General features: G+C 47.6%; 2 protein-coding genes and 1 long non-coding RNA gene across 4 annotated transcripts; 2 read left to right on the top strand and 1 right to left on the bottom strand.

Moving 5' to 3' along the window:
• Nucleotides 1–47: 47 nt before the first annotated feature.
• Nucleotides 48–19,097, bottom strand: LOC149332515 (uncharacterized). Its single transcript, XR_016285236.1, has 3 exons — nt 18,828–19,097; nt 10,801–10,939; nt 48–257 (listed from the first exon to the last, which is right to left on the bottom strand). It is a non-coding gene; the product is annotated as an uncharacterized LOC149332515 (long non-coding RNA).
• LOC149332516 (uncharacterized) lies at nt 2,329–5,415 on the top strand. The gene is made up of 3 exons (XM_089555765.1): nt 2,329–2,481; nt 2,755–2,833; nt 4,646–5,415. Exons 1-3 carry the CDS (start codon nt 2,329–2,331, stop codon nt 5,413–5,415), a joined length of 1,002 nt encoding a protein of 333 aa, XP_089411891.1.
• Nucleotides 17,883–24,331, top strand: LOC149332514 (sulfotransferase 1B1-like). Of its 2 annotated transcripts, XM_089558118.1 has the most exons (3): nt 17,883–18,011; nt 19,358–19,550; nt 23,236–24,331. In XM_089558118.1, the coding sequence occupies exons 2-3, from the start codon at nt 19,546–19,548 to the stop codon at nt 24,095–24,097; spliced, it is 867 nt and encodes a 288-aa protein (XP_089414244.1). In that variant the 5' UTR covers nt 17,883–18,011; nt 19,358–19,545; the 3' UTR covers nt 24,098–24,331. The 2 variants fall into 2 exon arrangements, with proteins under 2 accessions (XP_089414244.1, XP_089414245.1); XM_089558119.1 differs by lacking the exon at nt 17,883–18,011 and having other exon boundaries at nt 19,333–19,550.
• Nucleotides 24,332–24,349: the final 18 nt, after the last annotated feature.

Below are 24,349 nucleotides of genomic sequence, written 5' to 3'. Positions count from 1 at the left end.
CCAAGAACGCTCACCAACTTGCCTATATATTTCTCTTGGAGTTCTTGGCGTTAGGTCCGCTATTTCGATGTGTGTTGTTGAGGATGCTTGTTGAGCCTCAAGGGAGGCTGGCGATCTTGGGTCGCGTATCCGGGAACCGGTGACGGTCGTTCGAAGGTCGTCCAAAAAACCTTGTCCGGGGGCTGCCACAGGTTTCTCAGCTATGGTTGTAGAAGATGGCGTGCTCAGACCGATAGGAATATTAGTGGTTTCTCCAACTGTAGCGGCGAATCAATCAATCAATCAATCAATCAATCAATCAATCAATCAATCAATCAATCAATCAATCAATCAATCAATCAATCAATCAATCAATCAATCAATCAAATTATCAGAAAAATCTGGCTGGTCACCCTGGGCTGAAATTTGTGCACACAGCTTGACAAAGGCCCAGGGGATCATTACATGACAGTACTCATCGTAAGAAAAACAAGTTGCCACTTTGTTACACTACATGAAAGGTACACCAAACAACATAATTGAGATACACATTACAATAGCATTACAGTGGTTTCGGCGTTCTCGACTCTTTATACGTTACAAGATCAGCTAAGTAAGTTCAGGGTAGTGCACTGCCCGGGCTCGGGCCGGCCCGAGAACCCGGGCCCGGCCCAGCCCTTCCCGCGGGCCGGGCCGGGACATGATCTGTTTTGCCGGGGGGCCCGGGCCGGGCTCGGGCTTAAAGCTGCGGACCCGAGCTGGGCTTGGGTCTATATAGAAACGGCTGGTGTCCGACTATTCATTCAATATTGCAGAGTGAAGTACACAACTGCGGCATTGGAGCAGTGACACGGATGAGCTATGGGTTATAGTATGCGCTGAGAAAAAAACTTAGCTTTATTCATTGACTTATTTATTTCCTTATTTGCTCGCCGCGGTGGCTTAGTGGTCAAGGCGCTTGATTACTGAGCCGGTGAACCAGGGTTTGCTCCTAGCCTCGGCGGCCGCATTTCTATTTAGGCGGCAAGCATGACAGCCATGTACTTTGTAGTATCATTGCTCGTTGAAGAAACTGAGGTGGTCGACATGATCCGGAGCCTTCTGCTTCGGTGTCTCTCACAGCCTGACTCCCCTTGGGCCCATAAGCCCGAAAAACATAGCTTTTATTTTACAGCTATATTTTTCTCATGCAAGAAAATTCACAAACTAATGCGCATTTGGTTTTCTTTTTGATCAGCTGACCGGAACGTCTCGTAAATGAAATAGCCACAAAAGCTCGCGAGAGTTTGTAAATCTCACCTCATTATCACATATATCCCTCCTCGCTTCTTCAGCCTGGTTGTCATGACAAGTGTTTTGCCCTGTAAGTTATCACGTGGTTCGCGCGTTATCTTCTCCTCCACCAGCAAGAGTAAAATTTTACCGGTCCTTATTGGCCATTGATCGTTCGTCATCCCAAAACATATCTATACACTATTAGAAATGCATTCTGGAAGGACATATTAGTTTAGGACGCTTATAGTCTTCAAAAAACACACCGTGAAATACTCAAGCCTTTTAGCTTTTCTTTTCTGCTGAAAGGCGACCAGTTCGGCTATGAGTTCAACCTGTGAGATCGCGTTCACTAAAAAAATGTCATCCCACTTCTTGCTAGGCAGCTTTGATGTTTATTCTTCCGGGCGGTAGAATATAATTGATGGGGTAATGCAAAGTAGTCTATTACGCGCGTATGCAGCCCTTTTTATTTGGCTTTCGGAACTTCCGAGCTTATCTTTGCGCACCTACACGAGATCACTGTCCAAAAGAGGGCCTGGCGAGCACTGCTCTTAATCCCTTCCTTCTGGGTTCAAAAGAACCAACTTTCTGCAAGCCAAACTGTGGCTTCAGAACCTTTGTCGGTCAGTTCTTTATCGGTCTAGTAACAGTCTGCTTGCTCAGAGTGAGCAGTATACCTCAAGCATTACTGTGAAACGGGCCGGGCCGGGCCCGGGCTGGGCTTCACTCCGGGATTCACGGGCCGGGCCGGGCTCGCTAGAGCGATAATTTAGCGGGCCTGGGCAAAGCCTCCTCGAATTTTTTAAGGCCTCCGCACTTTCCTCCTCGAACCCTTTGACGTCACCCCACCTTGACCGGTCGGGCGGTACAGTGACCGGTCAAACAAGTTGGTGCACTACCGCTTAGGCTTGTCAGTACACACGTGCTGCGTGCAGTGTCCTGTCACGGCAGCTTGACTCTGAAGCTAAGCACGTGTTTCTTTTCGTAGCGTGGTCTGATTTCCTTCTGCAAACGTGTGTTGTGTGCTGCATATCTGCGTCGTGAAAGTGTCAGTGAAAGTTCCGGCAGCCCAGGATGGGCCGCTGTTGTGTGCCGAACTGCCGTGGAAATTATGACGGCGGTCCGAAGGTCCGTGTCTTTTCATTCCCAAAAGACGACCGGAGGATAAAATGGAAGCAGGCCATCCGGCGTGATGATGTGGACATCGACACACTGCGGGATCCAAAGGTAATATAATTTTCTCATATGTCAATCACTGTTAATTTCAAATGATAATATACATTCGGATGCATTAAGCATACGGCATGCAACCAGTTCGGTACACAGCGTGTTACAGTTGATGCCAGTTAACTGACATACAGCAGCACTTATAAGCAGCACCAATAGCAGTAATTAGCCAATGGTAGTAACAACAGCAGTTACATCGCAAAATAAAAAAAAAAGAAAACATGACGTAGAAAATTTTCATATACTCAAAGGGAACATTCCTCTTTTATGCAGGTGTGCGAGCTCCATTTTAAGCCCGAATACCTCCGGTCTACAACATCGTACACAGATGCTGATGGAAAGACAATAGAAGTTGCGATGAACCTCACCCGACTCACTCCTGACGCGGTACCTACGATACTGCCAAATTGCCCATCATACTTGTCTAACTCTGCACCGATTCGCGAGGAGCCCGATGCAAAGCGGAGACGACGCGAAGCAACTCGTCTGCAAGACGCCATCGAGATGTCACTTGCGACACATGAAGAAGAGGAGCGCAGGAACAAAGTCTCGTCGTATGGGGAACTTCTGTCTCTCCTTGAAGGTTTTCACGTCTCAGACTTCTGGGTGATGCGCAAAACTGACGCCGCCGTAGCATTCTTTCACGTCGAAAAGAATTCAGCGCACCCAGAAATCGAACGCTCCGTGGTAGTAAATAATTCGTTGAAGGTGTCAGCCTTCTGGAGAAAAGTTGAGCTGCGCGGTGGTGAAATGACAGTTCCCGACAGACTTGAAGACATGCGCAGTTTGGAATCCGTCCTCAAAAGTGTGCAGCAGTTCAAAGCACCCGACCGTTGCGAGAAAGACGAAAAACTTAAAGCCTGCTTTCAATTACTTTTTTCTCTTCTTGATGACCTTTCAAGTGATGAACTTCTGCCAGTGGAAAAGATGGAAACCCTAAGATTTCTAAAAGAACAGCTTCATCTGCTCCACAGAGAACGGACTGCATTTAGATATTCTTCAGAGCTTGTCATCTTGTCAAGCATATTTTTCACAATTTCCCCACATGCGTACAAATTTGTTCGCAGCTCTGGAAAATTGATCGTGCCTCATCCCTGTACAATCACCAGACTCTGTAACAAATACAACGTTAGCCCTGCGGCAGAGCAAAGTGATCAGGGTTTTTTAAGTTATATAACAAAAAAAGCAAATCTTCTGAAACCCCATGAGAGGACGGTAACACTTATGATGGATGAGATCCATATACAGCAATATTTTGAGTATAAGGGAGGTTCCCTCACGGGAACAGCATCCAACTCCTCTGAAGCTGCCAAAACTGCGCACGTATTTATGACGCAGTCGTTGCTTTCTGGACACAAAGATGTGGCACATATCTTGCCAGTTTTCAGCATTGAGGCAAGTGACTTGCATGAAGTCCTCAAAAAGGTTATTTTAGGGCTTGAAAAAGCCGGTCTCAAGGTTATTGCGGTTGTAAGCGATAACAATTCTATAAACAGAAAAGTAATGTCATTATTTTCCAAGAAAAAAGCAATTGACATAGTGTATCCTCATCCGGCGGACAATGCACGGCCGTTGTTTTTTGCGGTGGATCCCGTGCACCTGTTAAAGTGCATTAGGAACAATTGGCTCAATCAAAAAAATCCAGATACATCTTTTCTTTATCCAGAGTTTAAAAGCACCGAATCAAAGCTTGAAATAAAAAAAGCTTCGTTTCAGACGCTTCGGGACCTGTATACTTCAGAGCGACACAACCTGTCTAAATTTGCCTATGGACTAACATACAAGGCCTTGCACCCAACAAATATTGAGCGTCAAAATGTGAAACTTGCGCTCAAAGTAATCAATCCTTTTGTAGCACAAGCTCTGAAGACTCCCGGTATGAAAACCGGCTTTCCTTATGCCGCTGATACTGCGGAGTTCATTGACTTAATACACAGGTGGTGGTGCATCGTGAACACAAAAACACCATCAAAGGGCCGACACCTCAGAGATCCTTATCAGGAGCCTGTCAGAAACGTGACTGGCAAGCAGCTGCAATTTCTTGGTGAATTTGTAGACTGGTTGGACACATGGAATGACCTGAAGATGAGTGGCAGCCGTTCTGGTTCACTGACTCCAGAAACTCATGCAGCACTCCGGCTGACATCATATGCGTTGATAGAACTCAGCAGGTACTGTCTCGAAGAGCTTAATTTTGAATATGTCTTGCTGGGGAAATTTCGAACAGATAGTTTGGAGAGCAGGTTTGGACGTTACCGCCGGCTTGCTGGATCCAATTATCATATTTCTGTTCAGCAAATATTTGAGTCGGAAACCAAACTGCGTCTTCAAGACTCACTGGTATTTCCAGATATGAAAGAACTCTCAGAGTCCAGCACCATCACATTTGACGGCAGAAAATTGCAAGACCAATACAACATCACGGTTACATGGGATGACATCAATTCAAAGAAACAAAGTTTGCCCGCAGTAATTTACATAGCTGGTTTCTGCGCCCACGCCGCCTTTAACAAACTTCCTTGCGAAGCTTGTGCAAGAAATCTCACAAGAGAGGACAGGGACATTCCACCGGACGAGAACTGTCTAATTCAAGGGCTCACTAGAGGAGCGCTCAAATTTCCGCAGCCTGTCGTTGTGAACGCTGTTCTGCACACAGAAATTGTGCTTGAAAAATTGACGACAAAAGAAAACGCCGCGCAGTTCCATTCCACACGCCATCAGAGAGAGCTGCTCCTTTGCTTGCTGAAGCACTTGTTGAGCGATGACGAAGAGTTGGATGTTTGCTGCAACGGACATCACCCGGACAAAGTGATTTCCAACATTTTGTGGGCTGCCACGAACACCTACATGAAAAATTACGTACAGATGAAGACGTACCTGCTAACGGCTAAGAAGGCCGCAGCTCAAGAGAGAAAATTAAAGAAGTTCAAATGAACCGTGACAAACCGTGACCGGGACATATTAGTTATATGACTGAAATAAAGGCATCAAGAATGTAATATGGTGATTTTTTTGCCTCCATTTTCTTTTTTCTTACTCACTCGCGAAGGCGCTAAATTTTATTTGTCCGATGTTTAGAGCTCATGCGTGCCGCATGCACTGCGCGCGACGCCGGCAGATACTTTCCCGCACTGCTCGGTCAAGGTGCGTGACGTCACGGAGCGAGTGCGCAGGCCTGAAAGTATTCTAGGAGGCTTTGGCCTGGGCCGGGCCCGGGCTTGAAGCCGCGGGCCTGGGCCGGGCTCGGGCTTCAGGTCTCGGGCCCGGGCCGGGCTTGGGCCTCAGATTCAGGCCCGTGCAGTGCTCTAGTTCAGGGTTTACTATCGCTATCAGCTTTCAGTTTCAAGTCCACTTTTACGTCAAGAAATTTTTATTTTTTAATTTGTACACACACACATATAAGAATATACGCCAAACGTTCTATGGCCCGTAAGCAAACGCTAATAATAAAAATACTAAATAAAATGGCAACTTTATCATAATGAGACAAGGATGATCTATAGAAAGGACATAGCACGAAAATTCCCGAAAACTGACAGACGGGCTGCCGCTATTGTAGTGCAAAGATGAAGCAATGCACGCGAAATGCGGACGTTGTGGGTTCGAATCAAACTGGCGGCGTGGCTGTATTTTCTTCTATTCTCTGTGAAATTGTATTTGGCTTGACAGACTACGCAGCTAATTTTCCACCCCAATGAACGGTGCGAAAATGTATATTTCCTTACGCTTTCATATCTTTTAGTTACTGCTGGCCTCTTCTGCAGTACATCGAACGAGCCCCCCAATCTGCTGAATATAAAGAAGAAACGAGATTTTATTACAAATACAGCTAATCGGCTTCGTACTGGACGCACACTTCTTACACACAGTCTTATTCTTGCAAAACTAGACGGACCAACATGCGAGCTGTGTGGAGAAGTGATCACCATAACTCACATTTTATGTTCATGCACGCAGCTAGAGAAACTGAGGAAAGAAACATTTCCCAGAATTTTTCGTTGCACACGTGACACATCCCATTTCATCCCAGCTTATTCTTACACAAAATCTATTCATCGAAATTTCTTGCGTTGCGTCTTTCTTAAAACAAGCAAAGTTTCTAAGCAAGCAAGTCTTTTTTTTTTAATTTTAACGCCCTCCCACCAAGCACACGTATTAAACCTTGCGTTTGGCGTACGATGGCCTTAGTTGCCTGTGTACCATTGAACTCAGTAGAACAAAAAGACAGCTTAGCAACAAATAAATAAGCAGAGTAAGTGAGAGTAATTAATCAATTATAGGAAGGAAAGTGGCAGGAAAGACAGGTTTTGATTTCAAATCGCGAGCTTCGCTCCCTTCGACTGCTTGTGTGCGTAGGGGAGAAGTGAAAGCTTCTTTAGCTATTTGTAGGTGGAAAATATTGTTTTTCAGGTTTTAAATATAGGCCGCACCGTGGGGATATTATTTTGTGTGAATGGGTGACACCTGTCTGGAGGGCAGCGGACTTCGCTTACTACACGCTTATCACATGGCACTTCATGTAGTCTATTCCCGAATGCAAATGCTCCGATCTATGCATAAAAATATCTCACAACTTCCATAGTCCCACGGAAGAAGCTGGCTTCTTCAGTTAGCTGCCCAATGGAAGATAGAACAAGTAAAAAAAATGGTAAACAGGGTCATTCCATTCCAAACGTACCATACCTTGCAGTCTATACTTCATGATTTGCCCCGCCACGGTGGATCAATGGTTGCGGAGCTCGGCTGCTGACCCGGAAGACGCGGGTTCGATCCCGGCCGCGGCGGCCGAACTTCGATGGAGGCGAAATTCTAGAGGTCCGTGTATTGTGCGATGTCAGTGCGCGTTAAAGAACCCCAGGCGGTCGAAATTTCTAGGAGCCTTTCACAACCGCGTCCCTCATAGGCTGAGTTGCTTTGGGACTTTAAACCCCAATAACCAAACCAAACCTTCATGATTCCGTCAAAAAAAAAAAAATCGGGACATATGACAACTCTTTCAATTCTGTTGGCGAGTGCAAAATTCGGTCGCATTAAAAAATTAACAAATAATTTTTTTTCCATTGTCAACACTACATATTTCTTCTAAAAGGTGTCCAAGAATTGTTCTTTCCTGTCGGCAAAAAAAATATGGAAGTAGCAAATTTTTCATAGCTTAACTGGTAACTTTAGAGTAAAAATGCGCTATTTCTGCGATTTCCAAAAAAAAAATATAGGCCTCTTTTTTGGTAATTAGGAAAAATTTCATACCCTACGCGCGACCTTTGCTATTTCTGGGAAAAAAATTGTTAGCTGGAACAGAACTTTCAACGTTGAGGAGAATAAGGTCCCGAAGTTGCGTTTTGGCGCACATTAGGCAGCAAATTTCATACTGAGCTGGTCCAAATAAACATACGGAAGATAGCGCATCTGATACCTTTAATGTCTGTGGCATACTTCGACAAGAAGGGGGAAAAAAAATCTGAAGTTGAGTGTCCGCACTGCCTTTAATAGTTGGTTGGTTTTGTTTAATAGTTGTGCCGTAACGCCACTTCACTGCACAGCACAGCGGCTGCGCTGCTGAAAATTCCAGCCTACCACGCGCTCGAGCACCCAGGCATTCACGCCTGTCTTCCCAGAGCGCAACCGGCGGCGGCCACGTTTCTCACGATGAGCGTGTGGTTATATGACCTGCGGTGCGAACGCGTGTCGTCTCGTGACCAGGGCTTCAGACGCAGAGCACGTGAGTCTCTCAACATTCCAGGCTCTCTCCGTCGCTTCACTCTGCCATCAGGCCCATCACAACGGGCCCATCACCAACAGGGCCAACAGGCCCATCACAACAGGCCCATCACCAACAGGCCCAACAGGCCCAAATTACGGGTTCCTTCAGCCTTCAGACCGATAGGCTGAAGGAATTTTTGACTGGGAGAGCACGTGAGTCTCTCAACATTCCAGGCTCTCTCCGTCGCTTCACTCTGCCTTCGATTGCTCTCTCCCAACTCTCGCCCGCAGCTCACATTTCTTGCCGGGCTCCCGAGATCCGTAACCGCACGTATACCCCTAGTAAACAAGATGCAATAAAGCCCTGATCTCAAACATGATAAGGCATGTTGCCTTATCAATAGCGCATCCACCGCACTCTGGTGAGAACCGCTGCACTAGTACAGAATTTAAAAAAATATATTTTTCGTGCACGGATTCTGCCGTAGGTAACATGACTCCCCTACCTACCCGAGTGGGCACAATATAAATACGACCAACATGCATCGATACCGCACCTATACCGGAACGGTTACTGAAGGTTTATTCCAAGAGATTTTGTTTTGCATGAAAAACTTTTACTGCTATCGTTACATCTGTCGTCACTGCTTCGTATGCCATCTTCTCACAGAAGGGGACGCTCTAGCAGATTCGGAAGAGGCACTGAGCTGGTGCTTTCGTGGTGCTCGGAGCAGGTGAAGCTGTCATTCTCGCTTATGGAACTGGAGCTCTTACAGCAGTTCCTTTCTCAAAGCTGCGCTGTCGCTGAGAAAAAATTCAGGGGCACTTTGGCTCTCTAAAGTGCTTCAAGGCGAAAGCCTTTCCTGGCGCACTGTTTGGCATTGATTGCGAGACTGTTCGTGCTGTACTAGTGCTTTATCTGACTACACACTTTGACTACACATTACAACTACACGCTTTGACTGCCGACTTTGCTTCCTTAGCACGACTCTCTCTTTGCTTCGATGAGTTCGGTTATATCCATGGCTCTGTTCGCAACAATGAGGTATGTAATGTGGGCACCCACGGACGCCTCACGCCCCCTGTCGGAGCGGACGACAACTATTTTATTAGTTGTCGTCTGCTCCAAAAGGGGGCGTCAGGCATCCGTGGGTGACCTCATTACTGCAAATCCGCGCACTCTGACGTCATAATCATTTCGACCAACCGAAAAGCGTGACACCTCTGCTGACAACCTTCTGTCGACAACGATGAGGCATTAGAGGCTTTCGCCTCGAAAATGTTGTTCCGGCCTGAACAGTATAATTAGTGAGCGATGATGGCTTTAGGTCGATGTATAATGACCACGTCACTTTCACTGCCACAGCCTTTGTTGCCGAAACGCAGCCTCGGACCGTTCTCAAGCTTCCATCTGCAGCCTACATTCTATGAGAAACAGCGCCTCAAAAGAAGGACTATATGAAATGTGTCCTAGCTGTAATATGCGCCAAACAGTCCCGACCAGGATCAATCATGTTACATGATCCCACAAGACGAATTTCAATTCGCGTATTTTTAGTTACTCCGGAAGGAAGCAACTTAAGTTTGTGAAAGTGTTAGGGTGAACACGAGATGAGGTTCATCAGAGCACGAAGCGGCCAGCAAGCGCCTCTTTGGAACCGGCGAGAGCTGCCATGGAATCATGGAGGAAAAAAAACCATGCATGGAATGGATTCACAATGCGACGCAACAATGATCGGGAATTGGGGCTCTCAACTTTCCTCGCCTAGAACGGAAATGTCTTCACTGAAATTCCTTGAGCCAGATGCCGTGACTACCAAGTGCGCGGTACTTTGTACTTTTACTTGGAACATTTCAGTATGAGATTTACGGTTGAATAGACGATAAAACCCACTTTTCGCAACTTCGAGATCTTTTAATGAGATAGTATTGGACGTCTGATGGGGCCTAAATGTGTGTTGTGTTGGGTTTAATGGCGTATAAGCGGCTAAGGCTATCATGCGCCAAGCACAAGGGGCCTAAATGTGTCGTCAGTCTTCAAAATATTTCGGAAAACAAATTTTGACAATAAAGTCACGAGCCACGAATTTTCTAGAAGAAATGCGTGCCCGGGGAAGGTCGAGCGCAGTCTGGTGTACATAGCTAGTATGGTATGCCATATCAGAGAACTGCAGGTAAATCCAAACTTCCGAAATCTTAAGCCATAATAATCTCAATGAAACCAAAGTTTCGGAGTTCCGTTATTCTGTGATCTTAAATACACCTATTTTGAGTTGAGTTGAGTTGAGCTGTTGTATGCTACAGGTGGGATTAGCCTTGCTTATTCTGCCGGCAGTTGCTCCACCGTAGTGTCACTTATATGTTAATAATGTCCTAAAACTCGTCAAAGAAAACCGGTGCATTGCAGTGCCACCATCCATGCACATATTCACTCACAGAATAACATAGTCCACTCCAGAAGACACCATCTACGCAAACATTAAATCGTCTATTTTTTCACTCAGGTATCTATATCAAAGCTCAGGAGCTGCCATTTCAACGCTCAACATGCAGCAGTTTGCGCACTATACGTGCTAATCTTCGAACACTAAGGGCAAGTACGAGACGGTGTAGTCTCACCTGATATCTACGTAGACCGCTGAGGACGCAAGACTTGTCTGGGCGAAGTGTGCGCTATGCGCCGCTCTCCTCGGCACTCATTCGGATCAACCAATCAGGGAGGGAGGCAGCAGTCACGTGATTGATCCCTTCAAGCGTCCTGGCGCACCAAAAATCCAAAGTTAACCGTTGTGTACAAAGAATTCGCCCATTATCTAAGCAGGGACGATCCAGCGTGGCTAAATAAACTACGCACTCTTTGGGCGCCGAACAAGCATTGCAATTCCCCTAACTTTTCGCTTCAGACCAGCCCGTTCAACTAGTATGCTCAGGTACCCAGGCGCACAGACGCTATTTTTTCTGGCTCCCATAGGCTCAACAACGCGTTATTTATAAGCTGGTTATTGCTGGCAACCGTGAGGGGTCAGCGATTTTGATGAAGCGAGCCCTTTCATGCGCACAAGAGTGAGCCATATTGGGTGCCGCCGCAGCGTACCGTATAAAAAAGGGTCTAAAATCAGCGCTTGTAAACGGGTTAATGCTTCATTCCAGAAAAAAAAAACGCTCTGAACGATAAGGGTTAACTGCTTGCTCTTCTGATATCTTCTAATGCGGACAAAAAAAAAATGTTTCAGCGGGTGTTCCTTTCAAAGACTTCACTATAGGATCAGTGACATCCGATGCGGTGACGATACCCTATACGTTAATCTCCTGTATCAGTGTGGAGGCGGTTCTGTGAAATCTCTTCGTTTAACTATCTTAGTTACGTTTTTGATGTCGGTTACCACGACAGAGACTATATGATGCAACTAGCTAACGGTGTGGTGGCGGGTTTTCTTTTTTTTAATTCACTACACGCGCCTTCATTCTCTTCCAAGAGTCGAAGGGAAGCCAGGAAGGAGGTCGATCCCCCTGCCTGGCTCTCTTTTCTTTCCTTCCTCTATGCATGCGTGTGCCTCCCGGGATTTTGATGTGCAGGCAAAGTGAGAGCTGGATCCGACTTGGTTAAGTTGGACTAAAGCCTGTCAGGGTGGGTGTACTCTCATGCAATAAAGGAGAAACAGTGAACAGTCGTGATGGAGTGGAAGTGACCCCCGTCTCGCATGCAGGAAGCCCGGTTTAGATACCCATCTACGCCACAATTTTCGTATGTTCTTTTATTAAATGGGGCTGCTTCAAGGTCATATCTGCGCCGTAACATGACCTTCAAAGTTTGCACGCCAGAAATATGGCTTTCGCTCCAAAATGACGGTCGACTTGCGTAGTTCAGCCAAATGCGAATTGGGTGCGCTAGCGTAATATGGTTTCACTTTAGTTCCGCTGTTCGGATCCATTGTTCACGGATGGAAGTTGTTCAAATAGCGATAAGTTAATGCTCGTATATGCAGACTTCACCCTCCTCTTCTTTACATTATTTGCTGCGAGCGCTCATACCACTCCTGACGCAGTGTACAGCAGTTAAGCGGTACGCCACTGCCCTGAGATGGCAAGGTCTGCCGTCCAAGGGTCTCGTGAGACCCAGGTTGCACTTGCTGAGCAATCTCCTGTGACCCACAACCCTATGGGCAGTGGGAAGTGGGCAAACTGCCAGGCGTCTATATTTGTACACTCACACATACCTCCTGGGCAGGTTGTCCACAACCCGGTGAGGGCAGGTGGGTAGCCTGCCACAAAACAGGCTTGAGACAGACGGACAGACAGACAGACAGACAGACAGACGGACGGACGGACGGACGGACGGACGGACAGACGGACGGACGGACGGACGGACGGACAGACAGACAGACAGACAGACAGACAGACAGACAGACAGACAGACAGACAGACAGACAGACAGACAGACAGACAGACAGACAGACAGACAGACAGACAGACAGACAGACAGACAGACACAGACAGACAGACAGACGGACGGACGAACGGAAGGACAGACAGACAGACAGACAGACAGACAGACAGACAGACAGACAGACAGACAGACAGACAGACGCACGGACGGACGGACGGACGGACGGACAGACAGACAGACAGACAGACAGACAGACGGACGGACGGACGGACGGACGGACGGACGGACGGACGGACGGACAGACAGACAGACAGACAGACGGACGGACGGACGGACGGACGGACGGACGGACGGACGGACAGACAGACAGACAGACAGACAGACAGACGGACGGACGGACGGACGGACGGACGGACGGACGGACGGACGGACGGACGGACGGACGGACAGACAGACAGACAGACAGACAGACAGACAGACAGACAGACAGACAGACAGACAGACAGACAGACAGACAGACAGACGGACGGACGGACGGACGGACGGACTATTGTCTCCCTTTCCGACGCCATGACTTCGAACTGTGCGGTGAGTGCCTCTGGGTCGAAGCAAGTTTAAAAGTCGTAAACACTTTACTGCTTGGCTTGTATTACCTAAGAACATCTCTTGATCTCGAAACAGTAGAAGAAATATTCGTGCCCCTCGCCAATAGCCTAGACGCTGAGCGCTAACAAATCGCACTTCTTTATTACTTCAGTATTTCATGTATCTGGTGCAAGGGTGAGAGCGTCTGTACTCCGGTTCGGCGCCGACGTGCGACAGGGCGCGCACTTTAGGGATATAGATTTCAAAACCTGTAGTCGATCGCTTCGTCGGGAGCAGGTGTAAGCATGAAATGCCTTTCGGGAAAGGCTCGACAGACTTTAGGGTGGCTCATAGATGGCGCCAGGCGCACTTTGGTATTGGCAGGTTCTTCGGTGTCGCCGGTCGCTTCTATCCTTCGAGCTGAACAGATCTCCCGTATGAAAATGGTTTATAGACTGTCTAGGCTTCTTATGGACTCTATTGACTTCCTACTGATATTTCCTTTTGTCGATTCATAGTCTGTGAACTGTATATAGAAAAAGTCTGCTAAAACGTTCGGCCATAAATCTATAGATTGTCTATAAACCGTCTATATCATTTGTTTAACAAATGATAACTAGCATATATGATTTGTCAATAGGAAGTCTACAGACTTTATAGCTAAAAGTGTGTGGACAGTCCGTGGACAGTCTATAGAAAGTCCAAACAAATTTTCGCAAGGACGAGCGCATGGTTTTCCTGGGTCCTTGCGCGGCTTGAGGAGCCTCCTACTTCAGCCGTTTCGCCTCAGACACCTCTCGCCGCTTTTGGAGCTTTACGGGTTGCTGTTTAGAGGTGCTTATCTTTTCTTATATTCTTACATTTTCTAGCGGCACGTCATTATGCACAGGGCTTTTCCCAACAAATTTCACAGCATCAGAAATATGGTAGTAAAATTCAGGTTCTTTTTTCTTCCTTCCATCAGAGGTGCCCCGTCAGCGACGGTCCAGCAGACAATATTCGGCAACAACAGAGGACTAGCAGGGGATATAAACTGATGCTTTATGTACATGAATTTACGTATCTACAAAAAGTTGAGCAGTGAGCACAACAACATGGAACTGGCTAACATTAGGGGAGGCCCCTACTCCGCACAGCCGAAGATGCATAACATCTGACCGTAGCCCAGAACTCCTTTTCCCGGGCTGTGGGACCCAGTTTTAAAGACCTATGGGCCCGACTCAGATTGTTCAGCATCCAATCATGCCGAAATTTTAATACGATTGGTTACCAGCCGTGTGTTCCATCCTCCAACTCTTTACTGAAGTAGTGTCCTACACAACTGCCGAAAGCGTTGCCATTCAGGCGGCTCTTAAGAAGCTAGGGTCTTGTACGGCTCAACCTGCTGTTATCCTTCCGGATTCAAAATCTGCGCTTTAAAGGTTAGCGCATGGGTTTTCTAATGGTGTTTTGTGTCTTAGCTCTCTACGCTTGTTGCATAATCTGAGCAACAGAGGCTTCTCTATACGCTTCCAATGGGTGCCCTCGCATATAGGTGTCATAGGCAACGAGATGGCGGACAGCCACGACCATACAGCTCTATCTGGGAACCCTTCGAGAAAAGTTCCTCAAGATGACAAGAGAATCTTCAAAGAGACAGTGTTGAGTCACTTCACTTCTTTGTGGAGCTCACCCGACAAGCCATGTGTGACCAAGGGTCTCCAAAGATCCCAAGCAACTTTACTGTACCGCATACGCACGGACTCTGCTCGTACTCCTGCGTGGATGTATAAGACGACCCTGGTATCGTCTCCATCATGTTCAACGCGTGGTGTGGTTTATTGGGGTTTAACGTCCCAAAGCGACTCAGGCTATGAGGGACGCCGTAGTGAAGGGCTCCGGAAATTTCGACCACCTGGGGTTTTTTAACGCGCACTGACATCGCACAGTACACGGGCCTCTAGAATTTCGCCTCCATCGAAATTCGGCCGCCGCGGTCGGGATCGAACCCGCCTCTTTCGGGCCAGCAGCCGAGCGCCGTAACCACTGAGCCATCGCGGCGGGTTTCAACGCGTGGTGTGTGCGGTGATATAGGACATTACTTAATGTGCTGTACTCTTTACAACTCGGAAAGGTGCGTGTTATTCGGTTCTCTCAAGAAGGCAGGACTCCCTCACAGCTCCCTTCAGAACACTGCTTTCCCGCGCGGGAACCAATTCTGTAGTGAGGAGGCTACACGTCTTCTTTTAAAGTACTTACTGGACACGGATCTAGTCTCCATGTACATGGTGACAGCATGAGTGACTATTATTTGTGTTGGTGAGTTCGGTGCCGGATTATGTGGTTTAGTTATTGTAGGTGTCGCTACCGTGGAGCAGTTGCCGGCAGAAACCTCAAGGCTAACCCCAACTGTAGCTTACAGCATCACAACTCAACGCGCCCTCCAAATCATGTAAGGAACACTCTCTCAAATATACATAGTGTAAAAAGGATATCAGTTTCACATCAAACATCGTACACTCCGAGAACGGACACACAAACGGATTGGCTCCCTGGGTCACGTGCCACGCTCCACACTTCTACTGTATCAGAAAAACTCTCTCTTTTATGAAAGAAAAAGCACAAGACATAGAAACAACATAGCAAAACACTTCCACGGGTGCGCCGGTCTCCCCAGAACCCGTGACCCTGGCGGCTCTCAGAATTAGGGTAGTTATCGGTCCCGAATGCGAGCCATGACCGTCGCGAACAACAACCGGGAACACCGGACCGCGTTCCCATGCGGGTCGGATTACCGCGGACTGCTGACCCAGCAGACGCCCCCCCCCCCCCCCCCCCCCCCGGAGCCCGGCCGGTGGCATAACTCAACTGGACGTCGCTGTCTTTAAGCAAGTGGCGGCATTCGCTCTGCCCGGCGGCGTCACCTACGCAAGGCCTTTTCTTGAGAACTGTTGATGTTCCGGTTTTCCTAGCCGTGAGTAGGGGGGCGGGGGGAGATAAATACGCATAGTGCAAGCTATCCCTCTATAAAGGTAGCGTTTGAACGAAGTTAAACCGAGCAGACGTGCGAAAGCATGTGTTTAGCATGGTTGGTTCATGGTTGTACTTTAATGGGTCGTCGGCACGTCTGGCGGCGGTATAAGGTTAAGTTTAAGCTAATCTGATCTGTTGTTCGCACTGCAGATGGAAGTTGATGAAGATGATGACGTGCAATGCACAGCGCAAGAGTGTGTTGCAGTCATTCTAGAAAGTGAACAACAACAACAATAACTAGAGACGTGATCGGCGGCGGCGGTAGCCTAGTGCTCTCGTGCAGTGGCCAGCGAAGCTGACCTGTTTGCTCGCCGCCGCGGGTTCGAAATCCAGTCGCGGCCACGTTTATTTATTTTTATTTCTGCACACTCAAGGTCAGGGACGCCACAAGATTCTTGGTTGGGTTTGACCCCGTGAAATAGTGATTTCACATTCGCAGTGAAGAACGCGACGGTATATACCATCCTTCTCAAAGACTTGCATTCAAGCGACATCAGCTGTGACGCCAGCGCGCTTCTCAAACATGCGTGTGCACGGTAAAGGGATCGGGTGTCGAGTACGTCGGCACGCAGATAACTGCGGGTCCGGAGCGCACCCATCCCGGCTGGAACGACGCCAGAAGAACTCGGCCGCGGAGTCGGCAGACACGTATACAGCCGCGATAACGCGCTGCTGTCTGGCGCAGTCGTCGTTGTCGGTGCCCCACGCAACTCGTAAACAAGGGCGATCCCATGACGTCACTGGAGACAGCCATGTGGACGGAAGATTCCGGGTGTGCCCGGGAACGCTTTTGACAGTTACCCTAAGCACTCGCATGTATAGTTGCTGTGACGATTGCTTCGTAAGTGCGGTTCTGGTGACTAAAAGCATAATGCTGATTTGCTGTGTTCGTGTTTTGGCCTGTTGTGCTGTTGTAGTGCAGTGCGGTTTCTGAATTTACTTTAGCTGAAATAGAAAGGAATAAAGCGACATAGGCAGAACACTTAACGGACAGAACTGACTACCAGTGGTTGAATAGTGTCAGAGTGGACGCCAAAAGAGGTAATTAGAATAATCACTACAGGTAATCGCCAAATGTAAGCATGTATAGCCTGGTGCCGTCAAAAGAGGTAATTAGAATAATCGTTAGAGGTATTTGCCAAACGTAAGCATGCAAAGCCTGGTGACGTCAAAAGAGGGAATTAGCGTGATCGTTAGAGATATTTGCCAAATGCAAGCATGTATAGCCTGATGACATCAAAAGAGGGAATTAGCGCGATCATTAGAGATATTTGCCACATGTAAGCATGTATAGCATGGTGACGTCAAGAGGGACTTAGTGCAATCGTTATGGGTAGTCGATAAATGTAACCTTGTAAAACCTGGTACAGTGACGAGATTTGCGGCGCTAGAATTAATTCCAAAGCTTTAAGAAATACGCGCAGTGCTATATTTCGACGTATAGCATTATAATGCTTGCAATGAAACCATGACCGTAGAGCGAAACGGGCTACTTGGAGACGCTGTTGTTATCGAAAACAATAACAGCAGAAGAAAACAGGGCATTGTCTGCCATGTTGGTTTCCATAGTGCACAAAGCGACCTATAACTTCTGGCAGCCGCGCATTTTACGACTTGCGGCTCGGGTGCTAGCGATAATGTGGTGATACGATATCAGTGTGCTTTGACGTCACTCCGAGCTGTGCTGAGAGATAGAGAACTGCGCCTATGACGGCTGCTGGTGTTGGATCCTTAGTCTTAAATACAGAAGCAATCGCTGTCGAACTGTATAAGGAGGGGTTTTGGGTCGTACCACTTCTCGGTACAGGATTTATATACCTACTCAAGCCTCATAACTACAGCCCTGGTAAGTTGAAACAAGAGCGGCCTTGTTACAGAAGGACCTCTATTCGCCGTGTTTGATTATAGAGAGGGTGAGAGAGAAAATACATTATCGGCAGAACTAAGAACGCAGTAAACGAGATGCATTGTATTATAGTGACGTCGCTGTTAAATAGCAGCATGGCTTCGGCTATCCTTTTTAGGTAGCCCTCATATAAGTGCATCAACATATATATCTCTCATTCTTTTGATTTGCTTATGCGTTTTCTGGTATATTGGGGTTTAACTTCCCAAAACGACTCGGGCTATGAGGGACGCCGTAGTGAAGGGCTCCGGAAATTTCGACCACCTGGGGTGTTTTAACGTGCACTGACATCGCACAGTACACGGGCCTCTGAATTAAGCCTTCATCGAAATTCGGCCGCCGCGACCGCGGTCGCACCCGCGTCTTTTGGGTCAGCAGCCGAGCGCCGTAACCACTGAGCCACCGCGGGGGGTTGTTTATGCGTTTTCTAAGCATGTGGTTGATTGAGGAGTATTTTTTTGCTAGCTTGCATGAAGGTACCACGTGCTGCTCAGAATATTCCTCGCAGAATTACCTATCATAGAGTTTTGAGATATACAAGGCGATTCTTCATAATCAATTAGGAGTGAAGGGAATATGATATATAGAAAGTCACGTACAGAACGATACATGGTTAAGCAATTTATACTCACAAATGCGCTTAAAAGAGCTAGTCGCATATTCAGATAACTCAACCTCAAAAGTGATGCTATGTATCTGTTGTAGCATTTAATGAACCGCATGTACTGAATCAATTAAAACACCCTTTATACATACGGCAGCGAACCCGGCCGTCGTGATCGCTCAGTGCAAACCGCTCTCGTTGGAATGGCTTCTCCCTTATCCAAAGGAGCGCAGTACAGCTCTCCGTATCAACGGGCTTTGGAGCCGAAGAGGTGCTCGCAAAGACGTCAGTCTTATCCCTAGGAAGCACAAGCGCCGCGATAAGATATATGCGGTCACCCGTCGTAAAAAACGCGTTCCCGCAGACGCCACGCTAGCGGCGCTCCGCTCTACGTCTCGCTATGTCTCGCGAGAAAAGCTCGCCACAGCATCACGCCAGCGAGTGAAAAGATTGCCCCGAGGCCCCTCGCCGGCGAGTCGAGTGGCGCCGTTGGAGATGGGAAATGAAAAAAAAAGAAAGAAAAAAGTGTAAAAGGGTGTTCAGCCGGAGGAGCAGCCTTCACCGAAGGTTCTCTCGCCTCCTCCTACAAGTTGCCCTCGAAACAACACGTGCCTCGCTGACGTGACGCCTTCGTGTTTGTGTGTCTTTTCTTTCTTTTTTTCCCCCCTTATCTCACTCCAAGAGAGCCGCTGTAGACGCGGCCGCGCTTGCCAAGGCTGAATACGCTGGGTGACATTGGACTGGCCAATCGAGCGCGGCCCGTCGGTGGAGGACGATTATTCAAGCGCCGGTCGCTATACTTCCTCTCTCGGCTGCTGCGCTCGGAATTCTGCCTGTTGCTCGGTCGCCCTTCGCGCGGCGCTTACAGAGATGCCGTGAGTACTGGGTTCCTCGATCTTTTTGCTCGTTACGTAAACTCGCCTGAAACGAATCGCTCTGTCCTGGCGGATGTTGAAGTCGTTGCCTTTAGTGGCGGAGAAAGGTTGGCGAAATATGCGCGTATTAATTGTGTAATATGAGAGTTCTGGTGCTCTCGAAACATGCCAGGGGAGTTATCTGTTGTGTGGTACTAATGGAGCGCACTAAAAATCATGCCGTGTGTAAGAGGAGAACCGCTGAAATATGCGCCTGTATTGGATGGTGGAATGAATGTGGCAGTTTGAAACGCAGCTAGCCTTGTTTGCAGACGATGTTAATAGAAACTATAACTGCCAGCTCTGATGTTTTTGATACGTGTAATGAGAGTGATAGGGTGCATGTAAGTTATAAGCCAGTTGGAAAAGTGGCACAGTATAGAAGTGAACCATTGAAAGACACGTCTTTGATGGACAAACGAACGTCCAGGTTTGAGGCAGTGCTAGCTTTGCCAGTGGCCGACCTGAACATGAACTATTTCCTCTGGTTGGCATTGCATAAGTCGAAGCTGTTTACTGACGCCCCTGAAGTTGGAAGCGAACGAAAATGCATGGGAACTTAACGACCTCTGATGAACCGGACTGTCGTGTTAGGAGATGATAATCGTCGTAATGTTTGCCTGATGAGCGTCGCATAGTGCACCGCCAGACGCCTCACTGTATGCTAAGGCACTGCGCACAGTTACGACCGTGTATTCCCTTTGGGAAAAGATAATAATGCTCGACATTTTTGCAAAAAAAAAAAAAAAGCGGTTCATGGTCGACTCTGAGGTTGTTTAAGCAGTGATGGAGTACACACATCCATCCAGGTGAAATAGCCACGGCAGATCTAACAATAGGAAATAAATTATTAGGAGAATAAGAATGAGTTAGAATGCAATTTGCGGATAATCCAAAGTCATGAACGGCAGCCTACCCACGTCCCCCATAAGCAATGTGCGCAACCGTTGCATTCTGTCAGCAGGCATTCTGTCACTTCGGAGCCGAAACTTGGAGACTAAATGAAGGGCTACAAATATGTTGAACTGGAAGATAAGAATTGTGTGACAAAAGAAGACAGATTTACCTTTGTTGGGTATACAAAGAACCGCGTGCGTGAATTGATCGAAGAATAAACTCGAGTTGATGACATTCGAAATGAAATTATAAGAAGGAAATTTATGAATGTGGGTACGGCACGTACGAGAAATGGCGCGGTGTATGGATAAACCGAGGCTGCTTAGGGTGAGAGATTAAATACGAAGAGAAGGGAAACTTCTAATCTAGGGCACCTTAGACTTATATGCAATGGTCGGAGCTGGTGCAAGACTGTGCCCCTTACAAAACTTCTTTAGACAGTCTATAGACTGTTTATAGACTTCTGTCTATAAAGCCTATAGACTCTCTATGGGCAAATCCTAGGGAACAGTCTGTAGGCAATACAAATGCTATAGACAGTCTGTAGATTAGTGGCCATAAACTTTTAGTAGATTCTTGTCTATAGACTATGAATAGACAAAAGAAATATATATAGGGCGGCAGTAAAGTCATAAGAAGTCTATAGACTGTCTATAGACTATTTTTACAAGGGGTAGTCACGCCTTTGAGATGCCTTTGAAATGCCTTCGAGATGCATTGGACGTTAAAAGGCTGAAAAAGATTATGCGTCGTTCACGAAGCCATTTACAGCTTTCAAGACTTATGAAGGTAGTACACGACCTTAGCCTCCCTGTGAGCATATAACGGCGACATATGTGTCCTCGAAAGCCATTTGGTAGCTTGCTGTGCAGCGTTGTACGTTCAAGGCGATATTCGGCTTCGTGAAGCGACGGAGGCGGCGTCCCGCGGTCTCCTGCAGAAACAGCTTAGCGATGAAGATTTTCGTGACTCAAAAAACTGCAGTGCTTTGAATGTGAGCCACGAAAGAATTCGATAAACCGCAGAATATATTTTCACTTCTTCACTGCGTGATAATTCATGGAGATCCTAAAAAAATTAATCCTTCATTCTTGTTGCCAAAAAAAATTAATTAGAAATACTGAAGCACAATGCCATCATCACCAGGCAAATTACGAACAATGCAGAATGATGGAGTATACTATCATAAACCCTGCACGAAGAAAAGCTTCGAGTCACACGATACGGCACTAGACGTCAAGTTGAATGTGTACTAAGACTAGAGAAGCATAAAATCCACAGGACGCGCAAAAGTGTATTCGCTGAAGCATTTTTTTTTCACCTTTCGGAACAAACCGAGCCATTGCGAACATCGATGCACCAGCTTTTCTTCCAAAGATGTGTTATCTCTTTGCTTGTGACGCACGGCAACGGGTACGCTGGAACCTGTGTCCTGCTTTCTGCATTAAGGAGCATCAGTATCTCGTTGTCTATCTGCCGACTGAGCTGCCTGAGCTACCGAGTGCTGCCGAAGAGTGGAGTGATTAGCCGCAGTGATTAGACAGGAGGACACCTGTCATCAATGCCTTGACTGCTGTCTGAACCTCTCACAGTCGGTCAATGAACCACCGCTCCGTTCGTGGCGTCTAATTACAGGTGTGTGCTGCCTTCGCGTCGTGCACAATGGCTGGTTTCTGCACGGTGCGCTGGCCGTAATTATAGAATTCGAAGAGTTGATGTGTCGCCGCGATAGCAAAAGCATATATGCTTTTGGTCTGCGATACGCGAAATTTGGTAGCCGCATTTCGTTCTCAATTCTCAGCTAGATCAGTGAGGCGTCATGAGTGCCAGGACTTATAATGAGTGGCTTGAAGGTTTCCAAGCACACACGCGTCGCGAGATCGGCGGAATTGTAACAAAAAAAAGTGCTTTTCATGGGACAATGTTGTAGCTCCGGTGGGACCTCATAGGCACGTGTGTATGTGTTTTATTTTGTCCCAGTGGAGACAAACTCAAGCCGTGCGAAGGTACTTCCGAGTAGGTGCAGTCCAGTAAGGTCCCATTGAAACACATGGAAAGTGAGAGAAGTGTCTGCCTCTCATTAATCGACCGCCTGAACACCGTCGCTAGTTATTTATTTTTTATACATGACGTACAGAGACAGTAGGCGGTAGAGGTGGAGCTGCGGTCGCCAAAACTTTTGCTGCTTTGATTAACGTGATTCACTGCCATCAAGATAACGAACTATCATTGCCAAGTATATTGACGATGCGGCGCGAAGAGGCTTACTTATGCAGGCTGGTCACGATGGAGAGCACTGCTGCTTACTTAGCTTTTTAACACACTTGACCTCAAACGGTGTCATTCGAATACAGAAGAACGCAGGGCCAATAAATGCTTTTTGATTGACTGAGATATTCAAGACAGTGCAGTAAACGCACAAAGGACGACAAGTATAGGGATTCGCTGGATATGGCGCTATCCTGAAGTGGATGCCTACAAAGGCCGACTAAACTATGAAACTTACTGAAATTTCCTTCCTTTTCTTTCTTTCCTTTTTATATTTTCCTTGTGTTTCCTTCTTGTTTATTTTCCTCCTTCCCCTTTTCTTCCTCCTTTCCTTATTTCCACCTTTACAGTACCGTTTAGTAATGTCTTTTTTTTTTAAAACAATCGCTGAAAGACAAGCACTTGTTGGACTGACTTTACAAGTGTCACGTGATGTCTCACTATACATCACGCTCTTCCAACGCTCTCGCAACTCATGCAGGGCCGACGAGCTCAGCAACAGCGCTCCGCCGCCAGAGCGCCGCGCGGACGTCTCGTACAAGAAGGTGGGCCTGTTCAACGTCCAGGGCCTGCTGCTGCAGCAGAACGAGTTCGACCGCGACAAGATCCGCAAGGTCCTCTGGTTCAAGCCGCTACCGGGAGACATCTTCGTCGGCTCCTACCCTCGCTCCTGCTCAACCCGTGCACAGTACATCATCTGGAGCCTCCTGCACCAGGGGTCGCCACTGCCCGACTTCCACACACTACTCACCAAGGAGTTCCCTTGCATTGAGGTCGTGGACGCGGACACCGTGTGCGTCAAAGAGGGCACGCCGAGGCTCGTCAAGCACCACTTGCCGTATGCTTTCAGTCCCGCTAGCCCGGAGGCCAGACACGTGGTGGTCCTGAGGAACCCGTTCGACGTGTGCGCTTCCAACTACGTTCACGTCGGCAAAAGCTACGAAGGCACCTTCGACGACTTCTTCGAGTGCTTCACGCGAGGCGAGGTGGCTTTCGGAGATTACTTCGACCACGTTCTGTCCTGGTACGACCGCAAAGACGACCCTCTCGTCCTGCTGCTATGCTACGAGACTATGCGGAGAGACCCGCTGGGAAGTGTGAAGCTGATCGCAGACTTTCTGGGAATCCGGACAGACCCGGACGTACTGAGTCAGGTCGCGAGGGATACTGGGTTGGAAGCAACGGTGGGAGGTCGGAGCGATCTTGAAGAGGAAGTCGTCAAGGGTCAGGTTGGCTGCTACAAAGAGTTCTTCTCGAAGCAACAGCATCGCATCCTCTCGGATATGACGAAAGAGAAGCTGGCAGGCACGGAGCTTCTTGAAGTGTGGGCAGACTTTCTTTAAGTGCGTGTGTGTAGAAAAAAAAGCAAGGTTTAATGCTTGCGAGGAGTGATCAGACTTCTGTGTCCGCGAGACGGAGACAAGTGCGAAGGTTGGCCTAAAAAAAAAAAATCTGTGACTGTGGGATATTTAGCGCGTGTGTGGAACACAACTTAAACGCCAGATAACCTTATCTGTTCCTGTGAGTTTTTTGTGTGCAGGGAATGTAAATACAACCATGACTCTTTGTCTGTCTTATACAGTTTGTGGACTGTA

The sequence above is a fragment of the Amblyomma mixtum genome, chromosome 8, assembly GCF_055824585.1.
Source record: "Amblyomma mixtum isolate Tamu chromosome 8, ASM5582458v1, whole genome shotgun sequence".
In the NCBI taxonomy this organism is placed as follows: Eukaryota; Metazoa; Arthropoda; class Arachnida; order Ixodida; family Ixodidae; genus Amblyomma; species Amblyomma mixtum.
Note: the sequence above shows the minus strand (reverse complement) of the source record. Positions and strands in the feature narration are given on the sequence as shown.